This window comes from Myotis lucifugus, unplaced genomic scaffold (assembly GCF_000147115.1).
Source record: "Myotis lucifugus unplaced genomic scaffold, Myoluc2.0 scaffold_111, whole genome shotgun sequence".
NCBI classification, from domain to species: domain Eukaryota; kingdom Metazoa; phylum Chordata; class Mammalia; order Chiroptera; family Vespertilionidae; genus Myotis; species Myotis lucifugus.
The window spans coordinates 2,732,769-2,756,357 of record NW_005871159.1 but is presented as its reverse complement, the minus strand read 5'-3'; the positions used below and the strand labels follow the sequence as shown (position 1 = coordinate 2,756,357).

The 23,589-nt window shown below is 42.5% G+C and overlaps 1 protein-coding gene across 1 annotated transcript in view; it reads left to right on the top strand.

The window, feature by feature from the left end:
• Positions 1-23,589, top strand: part of PKHD1 (PKHD1, fibrocystin/polyductin) — a 385,419-nt gene that overhangs the window by 23,077 nt on the left and 338,753 nt on the right. The window contains exons 13-26 of the mRNA XM_023757718.1: positions 1,138-1,279; positions 4,639-4,753; positions 5,735-6,013; positions 7,050-7,139; positions 7,230-7,320; positions 8,748-8,890; positions 9,743-9,870; positions 11,031-11,206; positions 14,397-14,535; positions 16,536-16,663; positions 19,162-19,346; positions 20,237-20,359; positions 21,958-22,063; positions 22,566-22,841. Coding sequence (XP_023613486.1) covers positions 1,138-1,279; positions 4,639-4,753; positions 5,735-6,013; positions 7,050-7,139; positions 7,230-7,320; positions 8,748-8,890; positions 9,743-9,870; positions 11,031-11,206; positions 14,397-14,535; positions 16,536-16,663; positions 19,162-19,346; positions 20,237-20,359; positions 21,958-22,063; positions 22,566-22,841 — 2,121 coding nt within the window. The remainder of the gene's footprint in view (positions 1-1,137; positions 1,280-4,638; positions 4,754-5,734; positions 6,014-7,049; positions 7,140-7,229; positions 7,321-8,747; positions 8,891-9,742; positions 9,871-11,030; positions 11,207-14,396; positions 14,536-16,535; positions 16,664-19,161; positions 19,347-20,236; positions 20,360-21,957; positions 22,064-22,565; positions 22,842-23,589) is intronic.

Here is a 23,589-nt window from a genome sequence, read left to right as displayed (position 1 = left end):
GGTGCCACTAAACATCCTTCAATGCACAGGACTGCCTACACCCAGTTATCCAGCCCAAAGTGCTGAGGTTGAGAAACCTCAAGGAATATATCAAAATATGCTCTTATTTTTCTACTTATTCCTTATCATTTCCCCTTTTAAGGATTAATGAGGAGTAATAGTAGTAGTTTAAAATAATAATTACTGTCACTGTCCTTTATTGAGTACTTAGTATATTTTAGACTCTTTGTGTATATAGTTCAAGCACTCTTAGTCTTTTTTTTTTTGGCCAGAATTGTCATTTTACCCAGTTTCCCCCCAAGCTTTATTAAGATATAATTGACATATAACTCAAGCTTCATTAGTATTTTCTGCATTATCTCTATTTATTATTGGCCCCATCCATGAGAAAATGAAGGCATCAAGCAGTTTGCTCAAAGCTGCACATTTAATAGGCGGCAGAGCTGGCATCTGAACCCACAAATATGTGATTCCCAAGCCTTTACCCTCAATCCAAGTTTGTATCCAATATTGCTTACACATGGGCCTTTGGTCTTAGGGTTTGCTTAAAATAAAATACAAATTAGTGAGTACAACATCATTGAAAATGTCTCTTAATAGCTGCATGTCACATGATTTGTTCTATGTGCAGATTCACAAAGTGAGGCCATGACATGAGAAAAATGTAAGGGTTGCCAATTTTCTGAGGAATAAAAGGATCTCAGGGAATACAACTCCCAAGCTGGATTGGACATTAAAAGATACTGAGTCCACTCCTCAACAGTCAAGTCCCAAGTACATGATCACATCTTCCCCTTTACTCCACCACAGTTTGCTTGTTTACATTTTCTCTAGGACTCAGGCCTGTTCTCCAGACACTCTCATTAAAAAAGACTCCCTACTCTTCTCTGGTCCTCTAAAAGTATTTCCCCTTACCATTCCTCATCCACCCTCTCTCCAAGAGGCGAAATCCCACCCCAAGCAGTATTTACTGCTTTGCAGAACATTAGTATTACCTATAGGACCTCTTCCATGCCCTTTCTACCTGGGTCTCAGTTGACTCACCTTTCTAGTTAGTACCTGGATCATCTTTACTCTGTTGTATGCAGTAAAGTAGTTCCTCAGGTTGGGTGTTTATGAAGTATACCTGTCTTCCAGGCAACCGGGGGCTTCTTTTTGAGGTTGGAGATGCTGCTGAGGGCTTGGACCTGACTGAAGCCACCCCTGGGTACCGGCGGCAGATTGTCCCTAACGCCAGTTCTCCATTTGGATTTTGGTCAAAGGAAGGGCAACCTTTCAGGTATGTTGTGGGAAAAGTGAGAGTCCGTGTCGAAAGCATCTTTAGGAGACAGATAAGTAAACTATGAGGTTTCCAGGATAAAATTTATAATGTCCACCAATTTCACAACAGAGTTTGATCATTGTTATTTACTGGTGTTGTTCATACTAATGTACCGCAGATCTTTTATAGGTACATGCTAAATTTAAAGAAATATATTTTTATTGATTTCAGAGAGGAAGGGAGAGGGAGAGAGAGATAGAAACATCAGTGATGAGAGAGAATCATTGATCAACTGCCTCCTGCACGCCCCACACCAGGGATTGAGCCCACAACCTGGGCATGTACCCTGACTGGGAATCGAATCATAACCTCCTGGTTCATAGGTTGACGCTCAACCACTGAGCCACACAGGCTGGGCAGGTGCATGCTAAATGTTGAACAATAGATAAATTTCATACTTGATACAACTTAGTTTGGAGATGACTATTAATTGGCATATTGAGTTGAGTAGGCTAAGAGACTTAAGCGAGAGCAGGGTAAAATTTGCTGCGAGTACGTGGTTAAGACATGAAACTCACATTCGGATGATGCCAAAAAAAGATGCCAGCATTTGCCCATTGGTCATATGAGGGAGCAAAGGCTGGAGCCTTAGGAGACATTGTTTTCAGTAGTAGTGACTGCAATGTGATTGTGGCTTTGAATCTTTTTAACCCCTGCAAGGATATTGCCAAAATTTCTGGTTCTCCAAAGTGGGCTTAAAAGTATAAAAAATGAGAATTTCTTAGACATGCTGTTTCCTTATTGTACTCCCAATGTATATATAGAAGCATAGATCCTTACTGTGTTATCCTTTACTCTTTTGAGAGAGGTTGGTCATGACCCTGAGTGTGAATTGGAGCCATTCTGTGAGCTCCTCCAAGGATTTGGCCATATTCATTGTTAATTCAGTTGTGGAATGAAAAGCTTTTTCCCCTGTTCAGGGAATTTCAGACATTGAAGAAGCCAAGTAGGAGGGAAATCTGTGAACAGAATAGAGTTTCTGTTGTCCTGGAAGTCTTACTAACTAGGTATTTAACCACCAATATATGGTTTTAAAGTAGCAATAATTTGTGGTCCTTTATGGCACCTAATTCATCTTTGTTATCCTTTTTGAGGCCCATCAATGATGTTCAAAGGAAACCTTTTAACTATAGTTAGTGTGTGGAGTAGTAAGGAGAGAGTCAAACCACCTCAAAAGATGACCTATAGCCGAAACCGGTTTGGCTCAGTGGATAGAGCGTCGGCCTGCGGACTGAAGGGTCCCAGGTTCGATTCCGGTCAAGGGCATGTACCTGGGTTGCGGGCACATCCCCAGTAGGAGATGTGCAAGAGGCAGCTGATCGATGTTTCTCTCTCATCGATGTTTCTAACTCTCTATCTCTCTCCCTTCCTCTCTGTAAAAAATCAATAAAATATATTTAAAAAAAAAAAAAAAAGAAAGATGACCTATAGGGTATGTCTCTTTAACTGCTATTTTGAGGAACCATAAACCAGAGAGTACCTCTTCTTCTATGTCATTAATTTCTTTAAAATTCAAAAATGTTAAGAATTGGAATATTTATTAATTGATAAATTAATTATATTGATGGACCTTTAAAATAGTTATTTTCAAAACTATTTCAGAATATACTTTAAAAAATATATTTTTTTTATTGACTTCAGAGAGGAAGGGAGAGGGAGAGAGAAACATCAATGATGAGAGAGAATCATTGATCTTCTGCCTCCTGCATGCCCCATAGCAGGGATCAAGCCTGCAACCTGGGCAAATGCCCTGACCGAGAATCGAACTGTGACCTCCTGGTTCATAGGTTGACGCTCAACTACTGAGCCATGCTACCTGGGCTCAGAAAATATTCTTGATATTTATTGGGGTAGTGTAATAATTTTCTTATCCATATCTGTTTCTAATACTAGGTCTCTAGAACTTATATTAAACATTGTAACATTGCTTGCAATCTGATGTATTCTAATTTGAGATCGCTAACATGTTCAATTGACTTCTCTGTGGACAGTAGCCTTTTTAATTGGGAAAAAAAGACTCTTTGCAGGTATTGGGGTATCTGGTAAGCTCAGAGCAAATACTTTTGGTTTTGTGTGTGAAATATTACCTAATTAGTAAACCCCCAAACAATTGAAAACAATTTACTGACCACCTAGATTCAGTACTGTGAGTGTTAGAAGGTCTAGAACAAGGTCATCGTCCTTGTGGAGTGACCACCCTTGTCATGCACATGTACAGCCAAAGAGCAAGGCAAGACAGCATGCACTGAAATTCCTCAGTGTACCCACGTGTGTGTCCTGATCTTCTCATTCAGTTCACTTGATACATATTGAGTTATTGCCATGTCCCAGGCCTTCTAGGATCAATGACTTCATGAGACACAACACTAAGGAAGTATTTGAACTAGTTTGCAGATGAGGAACTGTGGTCTCCAGTAGGTAAAGCGGTTTTTCTAATATTGCACAATTATCAAGTGGCAGAACCAAGTTCTGAATTTTTCTGACTTCAAGGCCTATAATTTCTCCCTAAATTCACCTAAGCCACATTAGGGCACATGTCCCTCTTTCCCCATGGGAATATGGTTTTTAAAAGGACACACCTACATGTCAAACCCTACATAAACAAACACCTGTTTCTAGGAAGTTAATGTCTGCACGAGGGAGAGGAAATGGAGTGAAGTCCCTCTTGATATCTATCATTTTGGGCCATTTCAGGTCTATCACTTTACTCATAAAGAAATGCACAGTGTTGTCTAGAAGTCAAGATTATTTGGGAGGAAACATTCTAGCTAATGTATGATTATCCCCATACACGGACAGCTGCACAGACTGAATGTAAGGTGGCTAATGTGTGACTTCAGCCAGAGGGGTGATCTAATATAGCTTGTGACATATGAATGTGCTAGAGATGGAGACAAGGAACAAGGGTTCCAGGTCAAGTCAGAGCAATTCCTGATCAGTGATCTCCCCTTCTTTCTAATAATAAGAATAATGTTTACTATTGATTGAGCTCCTACCAGGGACCAGACCCTGCACTGCTGCGTGAGGTAGGTTCTCAGCGAAGCCTCCCGACAGCCTGATGCTAGGAGTTCCACTTTCCCAAAGAGGACGTGACTGCAGGGGAGCTCTAGCTGGTGTGAAAGGATGGGTTGAGATATTGAGACTAGTTGGGCGCCACAGCTGTTTCCAGAGTACGGTGGCCAATCCCGTGCCACAAAAGTCAAGGGTTTCTTCCTCATTTCCATAAAGAAGAACAAAGTACAGGCGGAACCACTCGCTGGGTCAGTGATTCGGGCCTTGGTTGCTTTCGCTTGACCCTGTGTTCCTCTGCGTTACAGAGCACGGCTCAGTGGGTTCTTTGTGGCCCCAGAAACAAATAATTACACTTTCTGGATCCAGGCAGACAGCCAAGCTTCCCTGCATTTCAGTCGGTCAGAGGATCCCAGGACCAAGGTATTTGCCTTCTTCTCATTTTCCTTTTCCTGTCCCCAGTCCTTCACTCATAAAAAAAAATATATAAAAAATCTAAAACGAAAACTCTCACGTTCTACAAATAGTTGTAACGCACCATTAGGCAAATATAGAGTCTTTTTGATGGGGGGAGGGGTTCATTAGAAACGTTTTTAATTGAGATATAATTGACATGCTTTTAATTGTTGAAAACAAATTTGGTTGAGTGTGTTGGCACCTACTGTTTACTGAGCACTTCCTGTAGGCGGGGCATTATGCTACATTTTTTATATACCTTGTCTCTAATTTTCACAGCATTTCTGTGAGCTATGTCTATTTATTTCTATTTTTCAGATAAGGAAATTGGGATTTAGAAGGGTTGTATGGTCAATCCAGGGCCACTGGATCATAAGAGCCATATTTAGGATTCAAACCCCGATTTTTCTGACTCCAAAGTTTGCGCTTGCCCCCTAATTTTGGGTAGGGATATCATCAGTCTTCTGTAGGAATTTCCCCATCAGTTTTGAAGGGTAAGAAAAGGTGATTTTAACAAACAGCCAAATTCACTAGTGCTATTGATAAGGAACCAAAAGATCTCTTTTCAAATTATTAATATGCTTCTATTAAATGAAGCATATTAACTGCTAGTTGGCTAGAGGAACATTATAGATTTGATGTGATCACTCCTTCTACATTTCTTCAAGGGCTTGGTAGTGCTTTATCCGCAGCATCACCTAAACACAGGGTCTCAGGCTGGCTGTTCCATGCAGCCTCTCCTCAATACTATTCAATTGAGAAAAAGAGGGGGAAGGTGGGGTGCAGAAGCATAAACAGCCACAAGCCTCACTGTGACTTGGCTAACTAGTTGGAAAAGGCAGACCAGTCCTCAGGTCCTTGTTAATAGCTGACCAGACACTTGCTGTTGGAGAAGGAAATACTCAGAAGCTCCACAGTGCTGATCGTGGTGTGTTTATTGGGGCACAGGTGAAGGTGGCCTCCATCAGGTTGGGCACTGCTGACTGGTTTGACTCCTGGGAGAATGGGAATGATGAAGGCACCTGGCAACGGAAGTCCCCCAAGTTGGAGCTGCTCGGGGGAGCCAGGTACTACCTGGAGGCAGAGCAGCGTGGGAGAGCCCCCAGCGGGGGCATGAGAATTGGTGTCCAGATCCACAACACCTGGCTGAATCCCGATGTGGTCAGCACCTACCTGCGGGAGAAGCATCAGATCCGAATCCGCGCTGGGAGACTTCCGGAGATCCAGGTCTGCATCCCTTCCCAGTCCCATGGACTTAGGGTCAGGGCCTGAATTCCGGAAGGGATATAATGTTGCCTAGTGGAAGGATCACTGCCCGGGAGCAGAAAATTTGAGTTGTAATTACCACTCTGCTGCCAGAGAAAAAGGATATGTATCCAATAGGGTTGTGAGAACGTTTAAAAAAATGCAAAGTCTTGTTATTGAGATGACTTTATTCATGGACTTAGTTTCAGGAATTTAAGGTCCAGGTAAATATTCTTTTGGAAACTTACTCCTTAGAGAAGAGATGAGGTCCTCTGAACACCCACACCCACACCCACGTGTGCACGCTAAAGCATGTGCACCTGAGATTTCATAGCCTTTTGACTATGTTTTCCCTATTGGCTGTGTTTTCTAAGTCTACTTTGTAAAGGTTAAGGCCTTTGGGTCTCTCAGTTGTGCCCCATACTTTCGTTGAATAATTTTGGTGTATTTTTGTTGTTCACTTTTTGGTGTACAAGGATGAGTCACTATGGACTCTGCTTTTTAAGCTTACACTCTAGTCGGAAAAAAAAGTATATAAATAGCCACAAGAAGAAAAAAAAATCACAAGTGATATAAGATGATATATAAGCCATATATGAAAGCACTTACACTTTCTTACTCCATAATGAAAGTGTAAGGTGCCTGGCAGGGAATGTACTGGAAGCCAAGCCGAGATGGAGTAAGCCTCTGAGAGTGTGACATGCCATGTGGCTGCTTCTGCCTGCCAGGCCCCTGGGAGAGAGAGAGTGCTTGGGGAGAAGAAGAAAGCGGGCCATTCAGGGGCAATGTGTGTGTGGGGGGAGGGAGTAGCAAAGATAAATTGGGAGACAGACATGCACATTATTCCAAGGCAAGTTTTCATTAGGAGATAACACTTGTGTTCTCCAGATATTTCTAGATGATAGTTTAAAAATGGAAATTTTAATAAGAAAATAGCAAGCCAAGAAGTATGTTCTCAGATGACCTCTGTGGCTTGATTAGCACATGTCAGTAAGTCCTGTTACTCTTGACTTTTTAGATGCTAACTGTGTCTGGAAGTGGGAGCTTCTTCCTTACTTGGGACAATGTCTCCAGCCAGCCTATCCCTGCAAATGCCACAGCCCATCAGGTGGGAACCTCCTTCAAACACGGTGGTGGGGAGCCAGGGGTGGTCTTTATGTCCACGGTATAAACTCCTGGTAGCTTTTCTTTTCTACAGATTCAAACAGCCATTGAAGAGTTACTTGCAGTCAAATGCCAGCTGGAACCCTTTTCGGCTAACATCTTACTCCGAGTTGGATTTGAACAAGGTGCTGTCCCTGGCTTGACAAATTGTGACCCTCTTCTCCATCATTCTCTGTCCCCCGCCCCCCGCCTCTGTCTCCTTCTCTTTCTTTCTCTCTGTCTTTCTCGTAAAATGGGAACAATCTTCATTTCCTCTCCAACGTGCTAATAGAGTCAAGGAAGATACGGAAACTGGATTTGGACACTGAGTGGCCAAAGGAGTGGCTACTTTCTTGGGAGGGAGCTGCTTGGTGTGGTGTCCTCCTGAGCTGTCTGATGAGAAGCCAAGGGTGCTGGGGAGTCAGAGTTAAGGATCACAGTGGGAAAAGACTTGGAAAAGATATAGGTGGGAAGCGGCAAGACAGTACAAATCTTGTTTAAATTGCATCTTGAGTAAAGGAATTATTACATAAAACAGTAGTCTTAACAAATTTTAAAAATGAAATGGTTTATTTTAAAAATACTAAGGTGAATTAAGTTGCAATTGACACGCCTTATCTTTTTACTTCTCAACAATTTTCCGTGTCATGGTACACATGGAAATGGTAGTCCCCCTTTATGCAAACCCCCAGTGAGTACATGAAACCTTGGATATATCATGTTTTTTTTCCTATACATACGTACCTCTGATAAAGGTTATTTATAAATTCAGCAAGAAAGAGATTAACAGCCATAACTAATAATAAAATAGAACAGTTATAACAACATACTATAATGAAAGTTATGGGAATGTGGCATGTCTCTCTCTCTCTCTCTCTCTCTCAAAATATCTTATTATACTGTACTCACCCTTATTCTTTTTTTGTAATGGTGCAAGATGATAAAATGCCTACGTGATGAGATGAAGGGCGGTGAATAATGTATGCATTATGACAGAACATTAGGCTACTGTTGACCGTATTGATACTTTACTAAACAAGCACTTTCCGGCTTCTCTTTGGCATATCGGAATGACCAGCATCACTACTCCTGCACTTTGGGGCGATTATTAAGTAAAACAGGGTTACTTGAACACAAGCACTGGGATCTGAGAACCCAAAGAGCTACTAAGTGACTGCCAGTGGGGAGCATCTAAGCTAGGGACTGTGTGAGATTTCATCATGCTATTCAGAGTGGCGTACAATCAAAAACCTATGAGTTGTTTATTTCTGGAATTTTCCATTTAATATTTTTGGACCATGGTTGACTGCTGGTAACTGAAACTGTGGAAGTGAAACCACAGTAAGGGGGGACTACGTATATTTTTGATGCTCTAGGGGTGACAGAATGGATTTTTCATAGTTGGAGCCTGCAAGCAGGGGGCTGCAGGGCACCCTAAGCCCTGCCCAGCTCACCCGAGGGCTGGGGGACCAATATCATGGGGAACCCATAGCTCATGCCCTGCACACATGTTAGGAAGCTCTGTCTTTTTAACATCTACCCTGTCTTTTCATTTTATTTGAACTGCATGCAGGCCCAGAAGGTTCCAGCTTTGATGGGGACCTCACCAGTGGGACAGAGCCCTTCTGTGGGAGGTTCAGCCTCTGCCGGCCTCGACACCTTGTCCTCACACCCCCTGCTGCCCAGCACGGCTACCGGCTGGACCAGTACACACAGGTACGGAGCAGCCCTCATGCTTCCAGCGAGGCATTGGTCTTCCTCTCGGGGGTTGAGATGGAGAAACAGAAGCACAAACGAGTGATTGCTGTGTTTGCTGTGGGAACCAGGGTGAGCCTTGCTGGGGCAGCTGAGCTCATGGCAGTGGTTTTGTCCTGGCCTAGTTGAACGGCAGTGGGAACGGGACTGAATGGTTCAGGTTGGGGCACCACCCATCTCTCAGAAGCACTTCCCATACAGCAGAGGCTCCCAATGGGCATAATTTTGCCTCCTAGGGGAGAGTTGGCAATTTATGAGGACATTTTTGGTTGCCACAACTGGGTCATTGCTACTGGCATCCACTGGATAGATCTCAGCGATGTTGCTAAATATGTACATTGTGTAGACTAGACCCCTCACAGGAAAAAAAAATGCAATCCAAAATGTCAATAGTGCTGAAGTAAAAAAAATTCTGCTCTAAAGACTTTTTGAGCCAAATAATTTTACGTAACTCAGAGTTAGAAACCAAGGATGCTGGGGAGTTAGAGTCAAGGAATTGCAGCTCAGAGAGGTTAAGTGACTTGCTCAAGGTTGCACAGGTAACCGGGTCAGAACAGGAGTTTTCTAATAGAGATCCTTTAAAATTGTCATTGCCAAACACAGTGCCCTTAATAACTTTTTTGGAAAGTAACAATTTACTCTAAATGATTTGTCTCTCCTGCTAGACTAGTAAGTTCCGGGAGGGCAGGAACTGGGCTGACTCTCTCACAGCATGAGGCAGGGTTCTAGAAAGGTGGACTCACCTCACCACACATTGTTTGAATGGTTGCTTCCTGCACTGATAGAGCTGAAGCACTTATCTGGTGTCCACAGCTGTGCATTGCATACAAAGGCCACATGAATAAGACCCTGAAGGTGACCGTGTCTTTCACAATCGATCTTCAAAACATCATTAAGAACATCACCTGTGACTGGAGTCTCATCGGAACCAGTCCCGAAAGGTAGATAACCTGTGGGGAGTTGTGGGAATTCTGCCAACTGGGATGATTAGCTCTCTCGGGGACAGTGCCTCAGATACGAGCTAACTTGGGGCTCTGAACACAGATGTGGAAAAAAATGGAGCCTGGAGAAGTTTGATGTAAAAACAGTTAGTTGTAAAAACAGTTAGTTGTGAGGACTATAATCTTTCTAGAAGGAGTCTGACATTTCTCATAGAGTCACAGAACATAGTATTTTTAGAAAATATTCCTTGACATTACCGATGAGAAAAATGGGGTGGTGATTCACCCCATTTGGTGATTCACCAAAATTCGGCAAGTGAACAAGATTCTGGAATAAAATTCAAGCATCTCAATGCCTTGACTCAGTGCTCTTTCCAGAGATCTCTTATGGGTTTTGCAAGTGGTTTTAAACTAAATAGTCCTGTAATGTCCAGGAGTATTAATCTTCCTTGTCATTAAAGCCTAACATACTATCTGCCTGAGACACACACTTATATTGTATCTAGAGGCCCGGTGCACCAATTCGGCCTGGCCTGTGGGATCAGGCCAAAACTGGCTCTCCGACATCCTCCAAGGGATCCTGGATTGCGAGAGGGCACAGGCCAGGCCGAGGGACCCCACCAGTGCACAGTCAGGGCCGGGGAGAGACTCGGGAGGTTGGCCAGCCAGGGAGGGACTGCAGGAGGGCTCCAGGGCATGTCTGGTCTGGCCTGGCCTGTCCAATCGGCCGGACCCCAGCAGCAAGCTGACCTACCGGTTGGAGCGTCTGCCCCCTGGTGGTCAGTGCACATCATAGTGAGCAGTTGAGCAGCCTTAGCATATCATTAGCATATTACACTTTGGTTGAATGGCTGACAGGTTGACAAGACACTTAGCATATTAGGCTTTTATTATATAGGATTTGAAAAAGACTCCATGTCAGGAATGAATGATTGCCTTAAAATGTGATTCACTAATGTGATAGCACAAGTTCAGCTTAACAGCCTGCCTTGGATGTTGTACCCAAGGCACACAAGACTGTTTGGGTGCTGGGGGTTCACGGGGTCCCTCTCCTGGCTACACAGTCCTCAGGCCCCCAGGTTAGAGAACGAGGGCTCTAACGGGAGGTGACTGTGGATGCACAGGAACAGGCCCATTTCCGCTGTGCGCTTGTTTTTCAGCTGGCGATTCACTTGCACTAACCTCTGGAAGACTTGTGTGCATCGCTCCACGCATCTCCAGAGGCCTCTGGCAAACTCCCCGGTGCTGGTTCATCGAATTGACCTCTTCCCTCTGGCTCTGGAGACGGGCCTGTTCTGTGTGGATGAAGTTATTATTGCAGACACAAACCTAACAGGTGATTATCGAATCCACTCTCCTCCATGGACCTGTCCGTCAAAGGCTGACCTTAAACTTTTCTGCTAGGGGCTGCTGTTATTTTAATGAAGAGGGAACAGGTGATTCTCCATCTTGCCTGCCTTTTCCTAGAGAGAAGATGGGGTTGGTATTGTGTGCCCTTGGCCCCTATATTTCTCCAGCTGGCTCCTCTTTTTTCCTATTTCCTGCAATGCTTGCTCCTGCTTCTGGTGGTTGTGCTGTTGCCCTGATTTTACTCCTTCCTTGCTGAGAAGCCTTGGTTTCCTCATCCATAAAATGGTCATATTGAGGTCCCTGCCTTATTGGATTAACTGCAAAGATTAACTGAAGTGTAATGGAAAGCACTCATCACAGGTCCTGACCATAGTAAGTGCTCAATAAACATGAGCAATTATTTTATTTTATTTTTTTGTTGAGGATCTCTGATCTTGACTAGTATAATTTTTTTAATTTCACTTTTTTTTATTACAAAGGGTATTACATATGTGTCCTTCCCCCCCACCGACAATCCCCTGTCTTCCCTTACCCCCCAGTGTCTTATGTCCATTAGCTATGCTTATAAAACATGAGCAATTATTATTACTTATTAACATTATTATTACTGTTAATAAGAAGTCCAGAAGGATTTCTTGATCTCTCTGTCAGTTAATATCTGTCATACAAAGTGCCGGAAGAACACAGCAATATGTGGCCATATAAAGGGACTGAAGTTCTGATTTATGACAGACTCAGTGAGAGCTAGAGGGTAACCAGGCCCTCATGAGAATAGCCTTGTCTTGTCCTTCCTTCTGCCCACCTAGATTCCTCCCCCTTGTCAGTTAGGGTTCAGGCCGGGCCTATTTCTCAACCAAGTCCTTTGTCCTCCCTTAGGCACAGTGATCTCACTGGGCTTTGCTTGTCCACAGGTCTTAGGGACAGAGTGCTCATCAGGGGACTTGAGACTGGCCCCAGAGACCGCGCACCCAGGGGAAGGGAAGCCCCCAGCCAGGCAGATGGTGCCACTGCTCCCAGGGCCTCCAGGCTTCCAAGTTCTTTTTATTCTCCATTTCCCGTCACATCCTTGTGACTTTGGGGCTCAGCTTTCCTGCTTCAAGTAGCTTCTCTCACCCAGGAGAAGGGGAGGAAGCAGTAATTTACATTTTATTTACAAAATGTGCAAGTTTTCAGCCTTTTGCCTGTAACATTGCAGAGCTGAGGGCAGGGGAACTTGGGGTGCATGACAAAAGGTCCCTCTTTTAGCCCTGAAATTACCTTGTATTTGAACTCATCAAAATTCCATCTCTTATTTGTTTCAGTGGTTTAAGTGTTTTGAGGGCATCTGGGTCAGATTGTGTCACTGCTTATTTTAAACCCTGCTTTTATGTTCTGGCACACAGAAAATAATATTCAGATGGTGTGCTTGGGTAACTGCCTGAATTCTTGGTGCCTAAGATACCGAGCTGGGCCTTTGGCGACCCTCAAGTGCTGCCCAAATTCCTGGAGGACTGAGGGTCTCAATATTTCAGACACTTGAACTCCGTGATAGGGAAACTCAGGATTAGATAAGAGTTGCCTTCCCCTTTTTTTCTCTTCTCCTTTAAATGCTATCTTATACCTACAAACCTTCAAAGTGCAAGATCCAGAGCGCTTTCTCACTGCCCCCACCTCTCTGCCACCAAATGCTCCGCTATCTGGATCCATCCTAGGAGTGAGGTGAGGAGGGAAGCAGAGAGGAAGAGGGCAGAGACAAGAAAGAACATGGGTGGCTTGGGTAAAACCATGTTTCCTGCTTTGGCTAGTTAGCCTGCTGGTAATAACTTTGCTTTGAGGATTTTTTTTTTAAAATATATTTTATTGATTTTTCACAGAGAGGAAGGGAGAGAGACAGAGAGTCAGAAACATCAATGAGAGAGAAACATCGATCAGCTGCCTCCTGCACATCTCCCACTGGGGATGTGCCCGCAACCCAGGTACATGCCCTTGACCGGAATCGAACCCGGGACCCTTCAGTCCGCAGGCCGACGCTCCATCCACTGAGCCAAACCGGTTTCGGCTGCTTTGAGGATTTTTTAATGGCAACATAAACTTGATACAATTGGGCTCAATATTCAGAGTTAATTGTCCAACATTTATCTGATCAATTTAACATGATTATATCCTCCCATTTAAATGTCCTCTATGGAAGTTTTTCTCATCTAATGGTAGCTACCATTTATTTCTCATTTACTTCTTAGAACCCCATGAGGTGGTCCTAGTATTCCTACCCTATAGATGACAAAAGCAAAGCTAAGAGGGGCTGAGTATCTTGCTCCAAATCCACAGCCAGGACGTGGGCAATCCTGGAACCCTGAGATCATTGATACCAAAGCCAAAACTTCAATGACTCCGTACCCAGCTGAGTGAATCCACATTTACTGAGCACCACTCTGTGCCTGGTGCTGTGCTAACCATTGGGCATGCACGCATACTGCCTTTAAACTGTTTCCTGTCTCATTGTACTGTCTTGGGGAAGAAGCTCTGTTTTACACAGCACCTAGTAGGAGGGGAGGAGAATATTAAATTACATTGTGCTGGTCATTTAAATCTGCCATCTCACTAAACTCTCCCTGCTGTGCAGGTTGGTATATGTCTTGATTCCCATCTTAGAAATGAGAAAATGTCTTAGGTTGGTTTGATTAGCCAAGTGGTAATCCAAGAGAAGTGGAAAATCAGGATTTCAACAGTGGCCTGTCTCAAAGTGTGCACTTTTCCTGCTCATGCGCTGACTCTACACTGTGGATAAATAGTAGGTACCCCAGTACATGCCTCGTGTGTTCAGCTTCCTAAGGAGGATCTGCTGGGCATTCCTGGAGTTGCCAGGGAAAAGAAAGGAGGAAAGGGTGGCCATCCACACTGTGGTAGATTACCTGTGTGCGGGTCCTCCTGTGGCACAGGGAGTGATGTTTGGCTTATGTCTCCTTGAACTTTGCTGTGAAATCAGACTTTGTCTCCTTACACCATGACCTTCCATTTTTTTGTTGCTACTAAACTCCTGCCTCTTCTCACTGTGCTCTGCACCCAGCAGAGGGCAGGAATCTCAGCTTTGAGTGTGTGCTGAGATCTCAGTAACTCAGCATCTCCAGCGGGGCCTTTCCTCGCAGCTGGTCTTCCACCTTGAGTTACTTGATAATAATTGGATCGTTGCTCTCCAGTTTCTCAGGCTGATTCTGGAACAGCTCGCCCAGGCGGGAATCTGGTGGAATCACTCTCTGTGGTGGGATCCTCTCCAGTCTACAATGTAACCTCCTGGTTGGCAGGGTGTGTCTCAGAGCTCCCGCTCATCACTGCAAGGTAAGGAGCTGTCTTTGTTCACCGGTCGCTCCTTAGGATTGCTAGTTGGTCCTGGTGGACACAAAGGTGGGACTTTTATTAGGAAAAGTCACCCATCTTGTTGCTTAAAGCAATGCTTCTTAGTCTCAAGAATGCAGTATAAGACACCTGGAGGTCTTTTTAAAATATAAATCACTGAGCCCTAACCCCACCATCTTTAATTCACTGGGTATGGGGCAGGGTCTGAGAATTTGCATTCTCAGTGGGTTCCCAGGCAATGCTGGTTTTACTGGTCTGGGGAACTACACTTCAAGAACTAGTTCCTAGAGAATTTGCTTAAAAGTAGTTGTATATTTATGCTCTTCAGAGGCTCACATTGCCTCCATTTTCTGTTCACACCCCTTCTTCCATTTCTCATATATTAATCTTATTGGAATTACTTGAGGCTAAATGAAAGTCTATAGAACAAACACAGCTATTTCTAAGAACTCACCACCAGATGGCACTAGAGCCCCATAAGCAAATAGTCAAACTTCCCAGCCAAATTTACAAAGCAATAACTAAACATCAGGCTCTTCCTCTAAGCTCCTGGAACATGTGTAGACTCTAATTCATTCTTTTGTTTTGTTTTTATTTATTATTTTATTTTATTGAATTTATTGGAGTGACTGGTTGGTTAATAAAACCATGCAGATTCCAAAACCCCAGTAGGACAGGAAGAATTGAGAAGCTTGGCCTTTACAGTCTCCCCCCTCCTCCATCTCTTTCTAATATGTTCCAAAATTAGTTCTCACACTTACACCATGCTTAAGACTGTGTATTAATGACAGGTGCAGTGATTGACTTTGCTCTCCTCTTTCCTTGACCTGGTCCTCTGGGCAGAAAGAAGTGAAATCCATCAACAGGATGAAAGAGTGCAAGCTCTTCGGTGGTGGGGAGGGAGCTGCCGCACCCTCCAACCTGCAGTCCTATTCCCCAAATGTCACAGCTATTAACCCTGAACCGATAGGACTTTAGGTTGTTTTGAACAGGCCCACTACCTTCCCTACTGATTTTTCCTCAAGTCCCTTCACTCCTGGGAGCCTCCAGCCTGAGCAAGACAGGGCAGCCTTTAGTCTGGCCTCTCCTAGATTCATCTTCCAACACCCATAGTGTCCCTTTGTCTGACTGCTTCTGTTTGGTTGTATGTACCACGTCAGTATGTAAAACTGAATACTGTTAATGACAGAAATTAGATATGTTTATTGTTGAAAATTGGGAATATATAGAAAAACACGTAGGAGAAGATAAAAATCACTCTGTCTGCTCAGACATAACTTCTATTAACATATTGAATCCATATTCTGGCTGCCTATTTCCCCAAGCAGTTTTTACATACATATATACATGTATACATGTACTTTTAAACCTCTTATTAGGACCAAAAATAACATACTCTATTTGTACATGCTCTTTTCACCTAATGGTATAACTTAAAATTTTCCTCATTTCATTAAACATTCCTCTAAAATACAGTTTTTAATGGGTGAACGGTATTCCATCTCATGGTGTGTCACAATTCAGTCGACCCATTTTTATGGTATTAAGAGCAGCGTCAGGCAGTCGGTGTGTTTGTGCGCAGGTATTAGAGAAGAACTTGGCCAGCTGCAGTGGCCTGTGTTTCAGCTGCAGATACCGAATGGGGAAGTTTCTGTCACTGCCTGTGCATTTAACTATGCAAATGCGGTTGAGAATACCAAGTTCTCCCTCCACTCTGTGTTGGGGACTAGAGCCGTGGAGGCCAGTGTCATCGCTCTGGTGCACAGTGAAGGGGAAGGATGGACATTCTTAAAAAATCCTAATATTTACAGCACACTTTTTCTACTGTGATAGGAGAGGGGCACCAGGTATTTGGGAGCCTGAGCTCAGGGTGGTCTGGAACCGTGGGAGGGTAGCTGGTCTTTGAGAAGGAGCTATGTTCTGCCTGGAGCAACATTCTGGAAGGTTACTGTGGTTAATGCTTGGTGTTTGATATGCCACAGCGCTGTGCCCACCGAAGGAGCAGAAGAAGGATCCGGGTTGGTCCAGGTGGCAACGCAGAGACTTCAGAGAACAAGTCCACCTTTAGGAGGACACTTTTGCATCCACCTTTCTAATACAGTGATTCCTGGTAAAGGGGCAGATGGGATGGTGGTGGTGGTGCAGCATTTATCATTTACACTTTGAGGGGCATTCCTAGGCAAGCAACATCCTGTGAGATTGTCAGGCATGGGGACAGTCTGAATGCTATTTTGTTTATTTTCCAGGGTCTGAAAATGATCTTATTAAATAAGACTTAGACAATAACAATATCATTGCTAATATAATCCCAAACTTTTAGCTTTATAGATGTGGAAACAGTGGTTTAGCTTCTTGGGGCTGCCATAACAAATGACCACAACTTCGTGGCTTAAAACAACAGACATTTATTCTCTCACAGTCGAGGCCAGGAGTCCAAAATCAAATTGTTGGCTGGGCTACACTTTTCCTGAAGGCTCATGGGGAGAGTCCACTTCCTGCCTTTTCCAGCACCTGGTGGCTGCCCTTGGCTATGGCTCCACCCCCTGTCTCTGTGGTCACATTGTCTCTTCCTCTTCTGTCTCAGAACTCTCTCTGCCTCTCTCATAAGGATATATGTGACCCAGGGCCCACCCTGACAATCCAAGATAAACTCTTCTCAGGATCTTTGACTTAGTCACACCTTATGCTATATGTAAGGTAATATTAACTCTTTGGCCTTATAATGTAATATTAATAGGTTCTGGGGATTAGGGAATTGACATGTCTTTTTTATTTTTTTTAAATCCTCACCCAAGGATATTTTTTCCATGATTTTTAGAGAGAATGGAAGGTAGGGGGGCTTAAGAGAGAGAGAGACATCAATGTGACTGGGCCAGGGATCGAACCTGCAACCTAGGTAGTGCCCTTGATTGGGAATTGAATCTGCAACCCTTCACTGTGCAGGCTGCAGCTCTAACCATTTAGCACCACCGGCCAGGGCGACATATCTTTTGGAGGGCCACCATTCAGCCTACTACACTGAGGTTTGCCCAAAGATCATGCAGATAGTTGATGGTCCTCTTCTCTCTGGTGTTTCCTAGGCCAAGATCCATGGTAGCCATGGTTCTTTTGAATTAAACCCCACGATGACGCCATATGCTCTTGAGGACAGTAGTGATCATAACGAAGGTAGAAGGAACTTTCAGATGCGATGAGAGTAGTTTCTAAATCTTCAATAACGTACACATTTCAAAAAGGATAAGGATTATAAATGATTATAATTTGTTATTTAGTTGGTATAAACATAGGGGAATCAAAGGAGGCTCAGGAGAACTCAAGAGTGGCTGTATAAAAATTGGTGCATGGTCCAAAAATCTTCTGCCCTCCCAGGCAGAAAGATGCTGGGCTTGCAATAAATCTTCTAGAGTGGGAAGAATAGAGTGGTGTTTTTACTCTAATAGGGCAACTTAGGGAAAGCTGAAGGTCCTTAGGCTACTGGACTCTATTGCTACTAGAGTCTGATAAGTGGGTGAATCAGTGCCAGCAGTGCCCTGCTCCTGTGAAGTCCATCACTGTGCTGTTTCCCTTGCAGCCCGTGCGTGCGTGTGTGCGTGCGTGCGTAGACAGACTCTTCCTGCCACCGCCTTCTATTCTGATGCTCCTCACATCATTGCCTGCAGAACAACAGGGGAAGCCAGCCTTCACCTGGCCTTTTGAAATGGTGAGGGCCCCAAGTTATGCAAATGTAGAATAATCTTTTTTAAAAAGGATGAGAATTTTGTTTGCATTTTAGAAATATAGTGGTATTTTATTAACACTCCAAGGCAGTGTGGGATTTAAGAGGAAGACTTGAGTAGATAGAAGGCAACCTGGATTTTAATATAAACCTTCCTCACTTGGTTGGCAAGCTTCTGAATCTTCTTAGTTTTCATTTTCTTCATCTCTAACGGAGGCATTAGGGTACCCAAATGACCCACCTCCCAGAGCTGATGAGAATGGCTAATGAAATGGAAACTTTTGGTAAAGCATGAAATAGTTCAAACCCAAGTAGGACTTGAAACACCCAGTGTTACTGCTCTATGCTATGGCGATGTGGAATGGGGAAGCAGGTGGTTGGGCTTAAAGGAAATTCTAATAGAGAAACCGAAGTTAAATGTCAGCATTCCTCAGCTGGGCTGGCTATGTTTTTATGGATGTCAGCTGCTGTGTGCCTCTCCCACCCCCTGTGAAAGGTGGCCAACTTTTCTCTGTTCACAGAGCCAGCTACATTTTTTTTTCCCCCAGGAAAACTCAACATTTAATTAGACTTTCAGGCATTACCAGGGTGTCTGGAGTCTGGAGTCTGTATTTTGAGTTGACAGTTGAGATAGTTTTCTCTGCTTGGAATTTGAGATGTGATACTGACTAAAGGTATCACGATATAAAAAGGGGGCATCTACTCATATCTACCTTAGGAAAAAAATGGTTTAACTGGGCTGGGGCTTCTCTTGAAGCTATAGTTTGAACATGAGAGTCTCCTGCATATTTAGAAGGTATCTTGACATTTATTCTCTGTTATCTTCATGATGAGCCCTTATGAGTAGAGTAATTTATGTCTTATATTTTGTATATCACAACCTTTCCCCACAGATGTTCCTGTACGTATTTCAGCTAGTCACCTTCGCAAGCTCTTACAGAACAATGCTGATGACGTCACATCCAGGTATCTCAATGTCAGTGACTTCACTGTGAAGGAGGATCTGAAGTCTTGCTACGAACATGTATGGACTCTCTCGTGGTCCACCCAGGTTGGGGATTTGCCCAATTTCATCCAGGTATGTGTGGTATCCCTTTTGGTGGTATGGGGTTTGTGCCTGGAACAATTTTGTAAAGAAAAATATCAGAATGATATAAATGAAAACCGTCATGAATTATTAATTTTATTGGAATATTCAAATAAAGGGGCTCAATTATCTTGCTTTCTGGAAGTTTTCAAGACGTATTTTGTGTCTCATATCTCTGATAAAGCAATTTGAACCAGTGTCTCCTTTCCTAACTCAGTGTAGGTAGAGACGTTGTTGGTCAGTGTCCACCTTACACCAATTCTGCATCTGTTATTGGATAATTTAAGCAGATGTGATTGACTTAGATTATGAGGGAGGCAGATGGCACAGCAGAAGGAATTTTAGAAAAGGATTTGCTGTCTTTGGGTAATGACAAAGCCAGATGCTCTTGCATATTTAGGGTTTTAAAAATAATCTAATGATCATCTAGCATTTGGTTATTATAAAATGAAATCCGAGATGGAATTTGATCCCTGTTATATGGTGGTGTGGGTCATCTGGTTTTCAAACAAAATAGTTGGGTGGAGATAGATGAAGGACAGGAGTCATCTCATAGCACTTGTTTCCTTACATTTTATTGTAATATTTTGGATTGCAAACATACAAAATAGAAAAGCACATAGAAACAAAAATATCACAAGACTTAGAGAAATAATTTTTGTAGAACTCCATTTGCAAATAAATATCCCTCTAATCTACTGGGCCTTTCATTGGTCATTACTTATGTCAGGTTTCTAGTTTTCAATCCCTGGCCACTCCATTTTCACTTCTAGCTAACGGATTATCTTAAATAGAATGTGAAAAGACCTTTTATTATTTATTTAAATCAAGACTAGACTGCTATTCCATGACAGAATTCACCAGAAATGTGATCGTCTTAGGTCTCTGATGAAAATCTAACCGGAGTGAACCCTGCTGCAACCACTCGTGTGGTATATGATGGTGGAGTTTTTCTTGCACCCATATTTGGAGACATGTTGGTTACTGCCAACCAGCACACTCAGGTGAGAGTAGATGGGCCACCCCAAATGCAAGTACTAGTTTTACGTCTGTCTCAGCCCCTCCCTAGTGTGTAATGTGGACCAATCCCAAGGATAAGTTTTACAACCCATAACTCAGAGACAGCTATGGCTGTCCTCTTTCTATTTCCACAGGGTATGGAAAGGACTCTGAAAACTTAAGTGCTTTGTAAACACAACATCCTGTTATTATAATTATTGATGCTATTATTATGGTATAAAAAATAGAGAACCTCTGTGAGTACATATGGTTTATACCTCCACACATTGGTATTGAAAAGTAAATGAGCTAAGTCAACTCCTTTTCTCTTTAAAATGTCTTTTCCTCTTTCCCATCTGCCCATAATCCTGTTATAAGTCATCTGCTTTTAATTTGAGAAAAATTTAAAATACCAAACTATAAAGAATAATATAACCAAAACCAGGGTACCTAAACTGAGGATTAATAATCATCAACATGTTGATATATTTAGTGTTTTTTGTCTTTATGGATAAAATAAAACAGATAAAATCAAAGTGTTCTTTATCAACTATGCCTTTATGCTATCCCAATACCCTTTTCCTCCATAAGAAAACACTATCATAAAATACAGTGTATGTACTTTTATCCATATTTCCTATGTAGAGAGTCCAGTGAGCATATCTTTTCTCATCTCCAAGTATTGTAAGATTCTATTAGATTAACATTAGTTCCAGTACAAGGGAAAGACATGTACAGGCTGACTCTTGAACAGTCAGGGGTTAGGGGCACTGACACCCTCATAGTAAAAAGTCTGTATATAACTTTTGACTGCCCCAAATCTTAACTACTAGTAGCTGAGATGTATGTTATATGTATTTCATACTGTATACAATAAAGCAGTTAGAGAAAAGAAAATATTATTTCATATGTTATATGTATTTCATACTGTATACAATAAAGCAGTTAGAGAAAAGAAAATATTATTAAAATAATAAGAGAAAATACATTTATATTATTTATAAAAAGTATAATACATTTATAGTATTATTAAGAGAATAATAAGAGAAAATACATTTATAGTATTTATAAATAATACATTTACCCATGTTGTTCAAGGGTCAACTGTGGTCTCTTCTTGGGGCCCTACTATTCTAGGACAAAAAAATACCCCAAACCAAGTGTCCAAATACTCCAATTTTTAGTTATATACCCATGTAGAAATGGTGGAAGGAAGGTGCCTACTTTTTTTGGCATTTACCAGCAAAGAAAGGGCTTTTCACAGGAAATATCTACCTAGTTGAAAATAGAAAGTGATAAAAAGTCCTTGTGCAGTTTAAATTTTATTAAATTTAGTTTTATATGACAGAGAGGATATTTATTCAAGATGTAGCACATTTAATTGTAGAAATGTGATGTTTTAGCATGTTTGCCATCAGTTTAAGAGTCTGACATATTTTGATCCATTCATTACAATTTAGGGTTTATTACTGGGAAATAGAAGAAAGAAAATAAGTGAATCATGAACACATTTTAATTTGGACAAATTTCACAAGTACTTTATGAATACTACTGAGTACATGAAGTGCATACATTTGGGTTTCATTCTTTTGCCTTTTTTCAGGTAGTTGTGCAAGTGAATGACATACTAGCTCATTGCTCAGGTTCCTGTTCTTTCCAGTATCTTGAAGGGTCAACTCCCCGAGTCCACTCTGTGTGGTATTCCCTTGGTAAGATTTGTGACTGGGCATTGAGATGTTCATGAACTTTAGGCTCAGAGTGATTTGTCAGCGGCCATGTACCGGTGATGGGTGGGTAGGAGGTGCATCAGTTTATGGAGTGGATGTTTAGTGATGCAACAGAAAGTGTATTTTTTGGCCAATGTAACTGGTATAGTTATGATTGAAAATGGAGACAAGTGGATTTTTGATGACTTAAAATGCTTTATTTTCTTTATTTCTTGTTTTGAAATATTCTTCACTTTGATTTCCCCCCATTTTTATTGACTAGTCTTCTCTCATTACTACTTTGAGACCATTTAAGATGGGGGCTGTATGCTTACAATGATAAATGTCAGTGTCCAGTATTTGAGTCAGCATGCAACTCCTTGAATCTGAAGATGAGAGAGGAAGATGAACGAAAGTGATCATTTGATGTTAGAGAGAGTTATCTGGAATGGAGTGATATCCCTGAGAGATGATTTTGTTCTTTTAATTTCTTTCCTTCTTTAAGATGGTGACATGGACCTACTGGTTTATATTACTGGAACTAGTTTCTCGGAGGACTCCCAGGCCTTGCAGATTACAGTGAATAAAACAAGTTGCAAAGTTATTTTCTCAAACCAGACAGATGTGGTCTGCCAGGCAGACCTGCTACCTGTCGGAGTGTATCAGATCTCAGTGCTGGTGAGACCCTTGGGTCGTGCCATCAATGCCAGTGGAGGAGGCCTCTTCCTGAATGTGGAACCCAGACTGGACGCTGTGGAGCCTCCACGAGCTGCAGAGATCGGTAATATGGGGAGGACCCCACACTGTATCTGACTCTCTGAAGGTAGCATTCTTGCTGATATGCAGGAACCTACTCCTGCTGTGTAATCAGTTCTGTACCCACTATGATTCACAGCTTTTTGTTTTCTGCCATCAGAATTTCTTCTAATGAGCAACAGATATTTGAGCCCTTAAATGAACTCACTTGCTACATAGTTTGGCTGTGGTACTAGGCACGATTGGGTCAGTCACTGAGTCACCAGGATAATTTGATTTAGTGGAAACAACACCAGATTGGGTGTTAGGACATATGCGCTTGGGTTTCCGTGATGCCAAAATCAGATGTGTGACCTAAGAAATGTCAGTTATTTTTAGGGGACTTAGTTTCCTAATACAGATGATGATAGGCATCGTGTTACTTAAGAAGCATCTCTTCTTAGGTAGTCACATACCCTAAATGCTTACCGCCGCCTGGAAGATGGAGATATTCTCCACATTGTTCAGATGAGATAATGGTGGTTCTGCGAGAACAGTGACTTGCCCCGGGCTTTCCAATAGAAAGAGGTGGATTTAGGATGCAAACTGGGATTGTCAGATGCCAAGACTCCTGCTGCTTTTGCGTGCCATGCTGTCTTAGTTATATAATGAGCCTAATGATGCTTAACTTATAGGCCTCTTAGTTTTGTATGAGATTAAAGTGAGTCAACAGGTGGGAAAGTCCTTTGAAAAGTAAAAGCATTTGCATGTGCGATACACAGGTCTTGCCCACT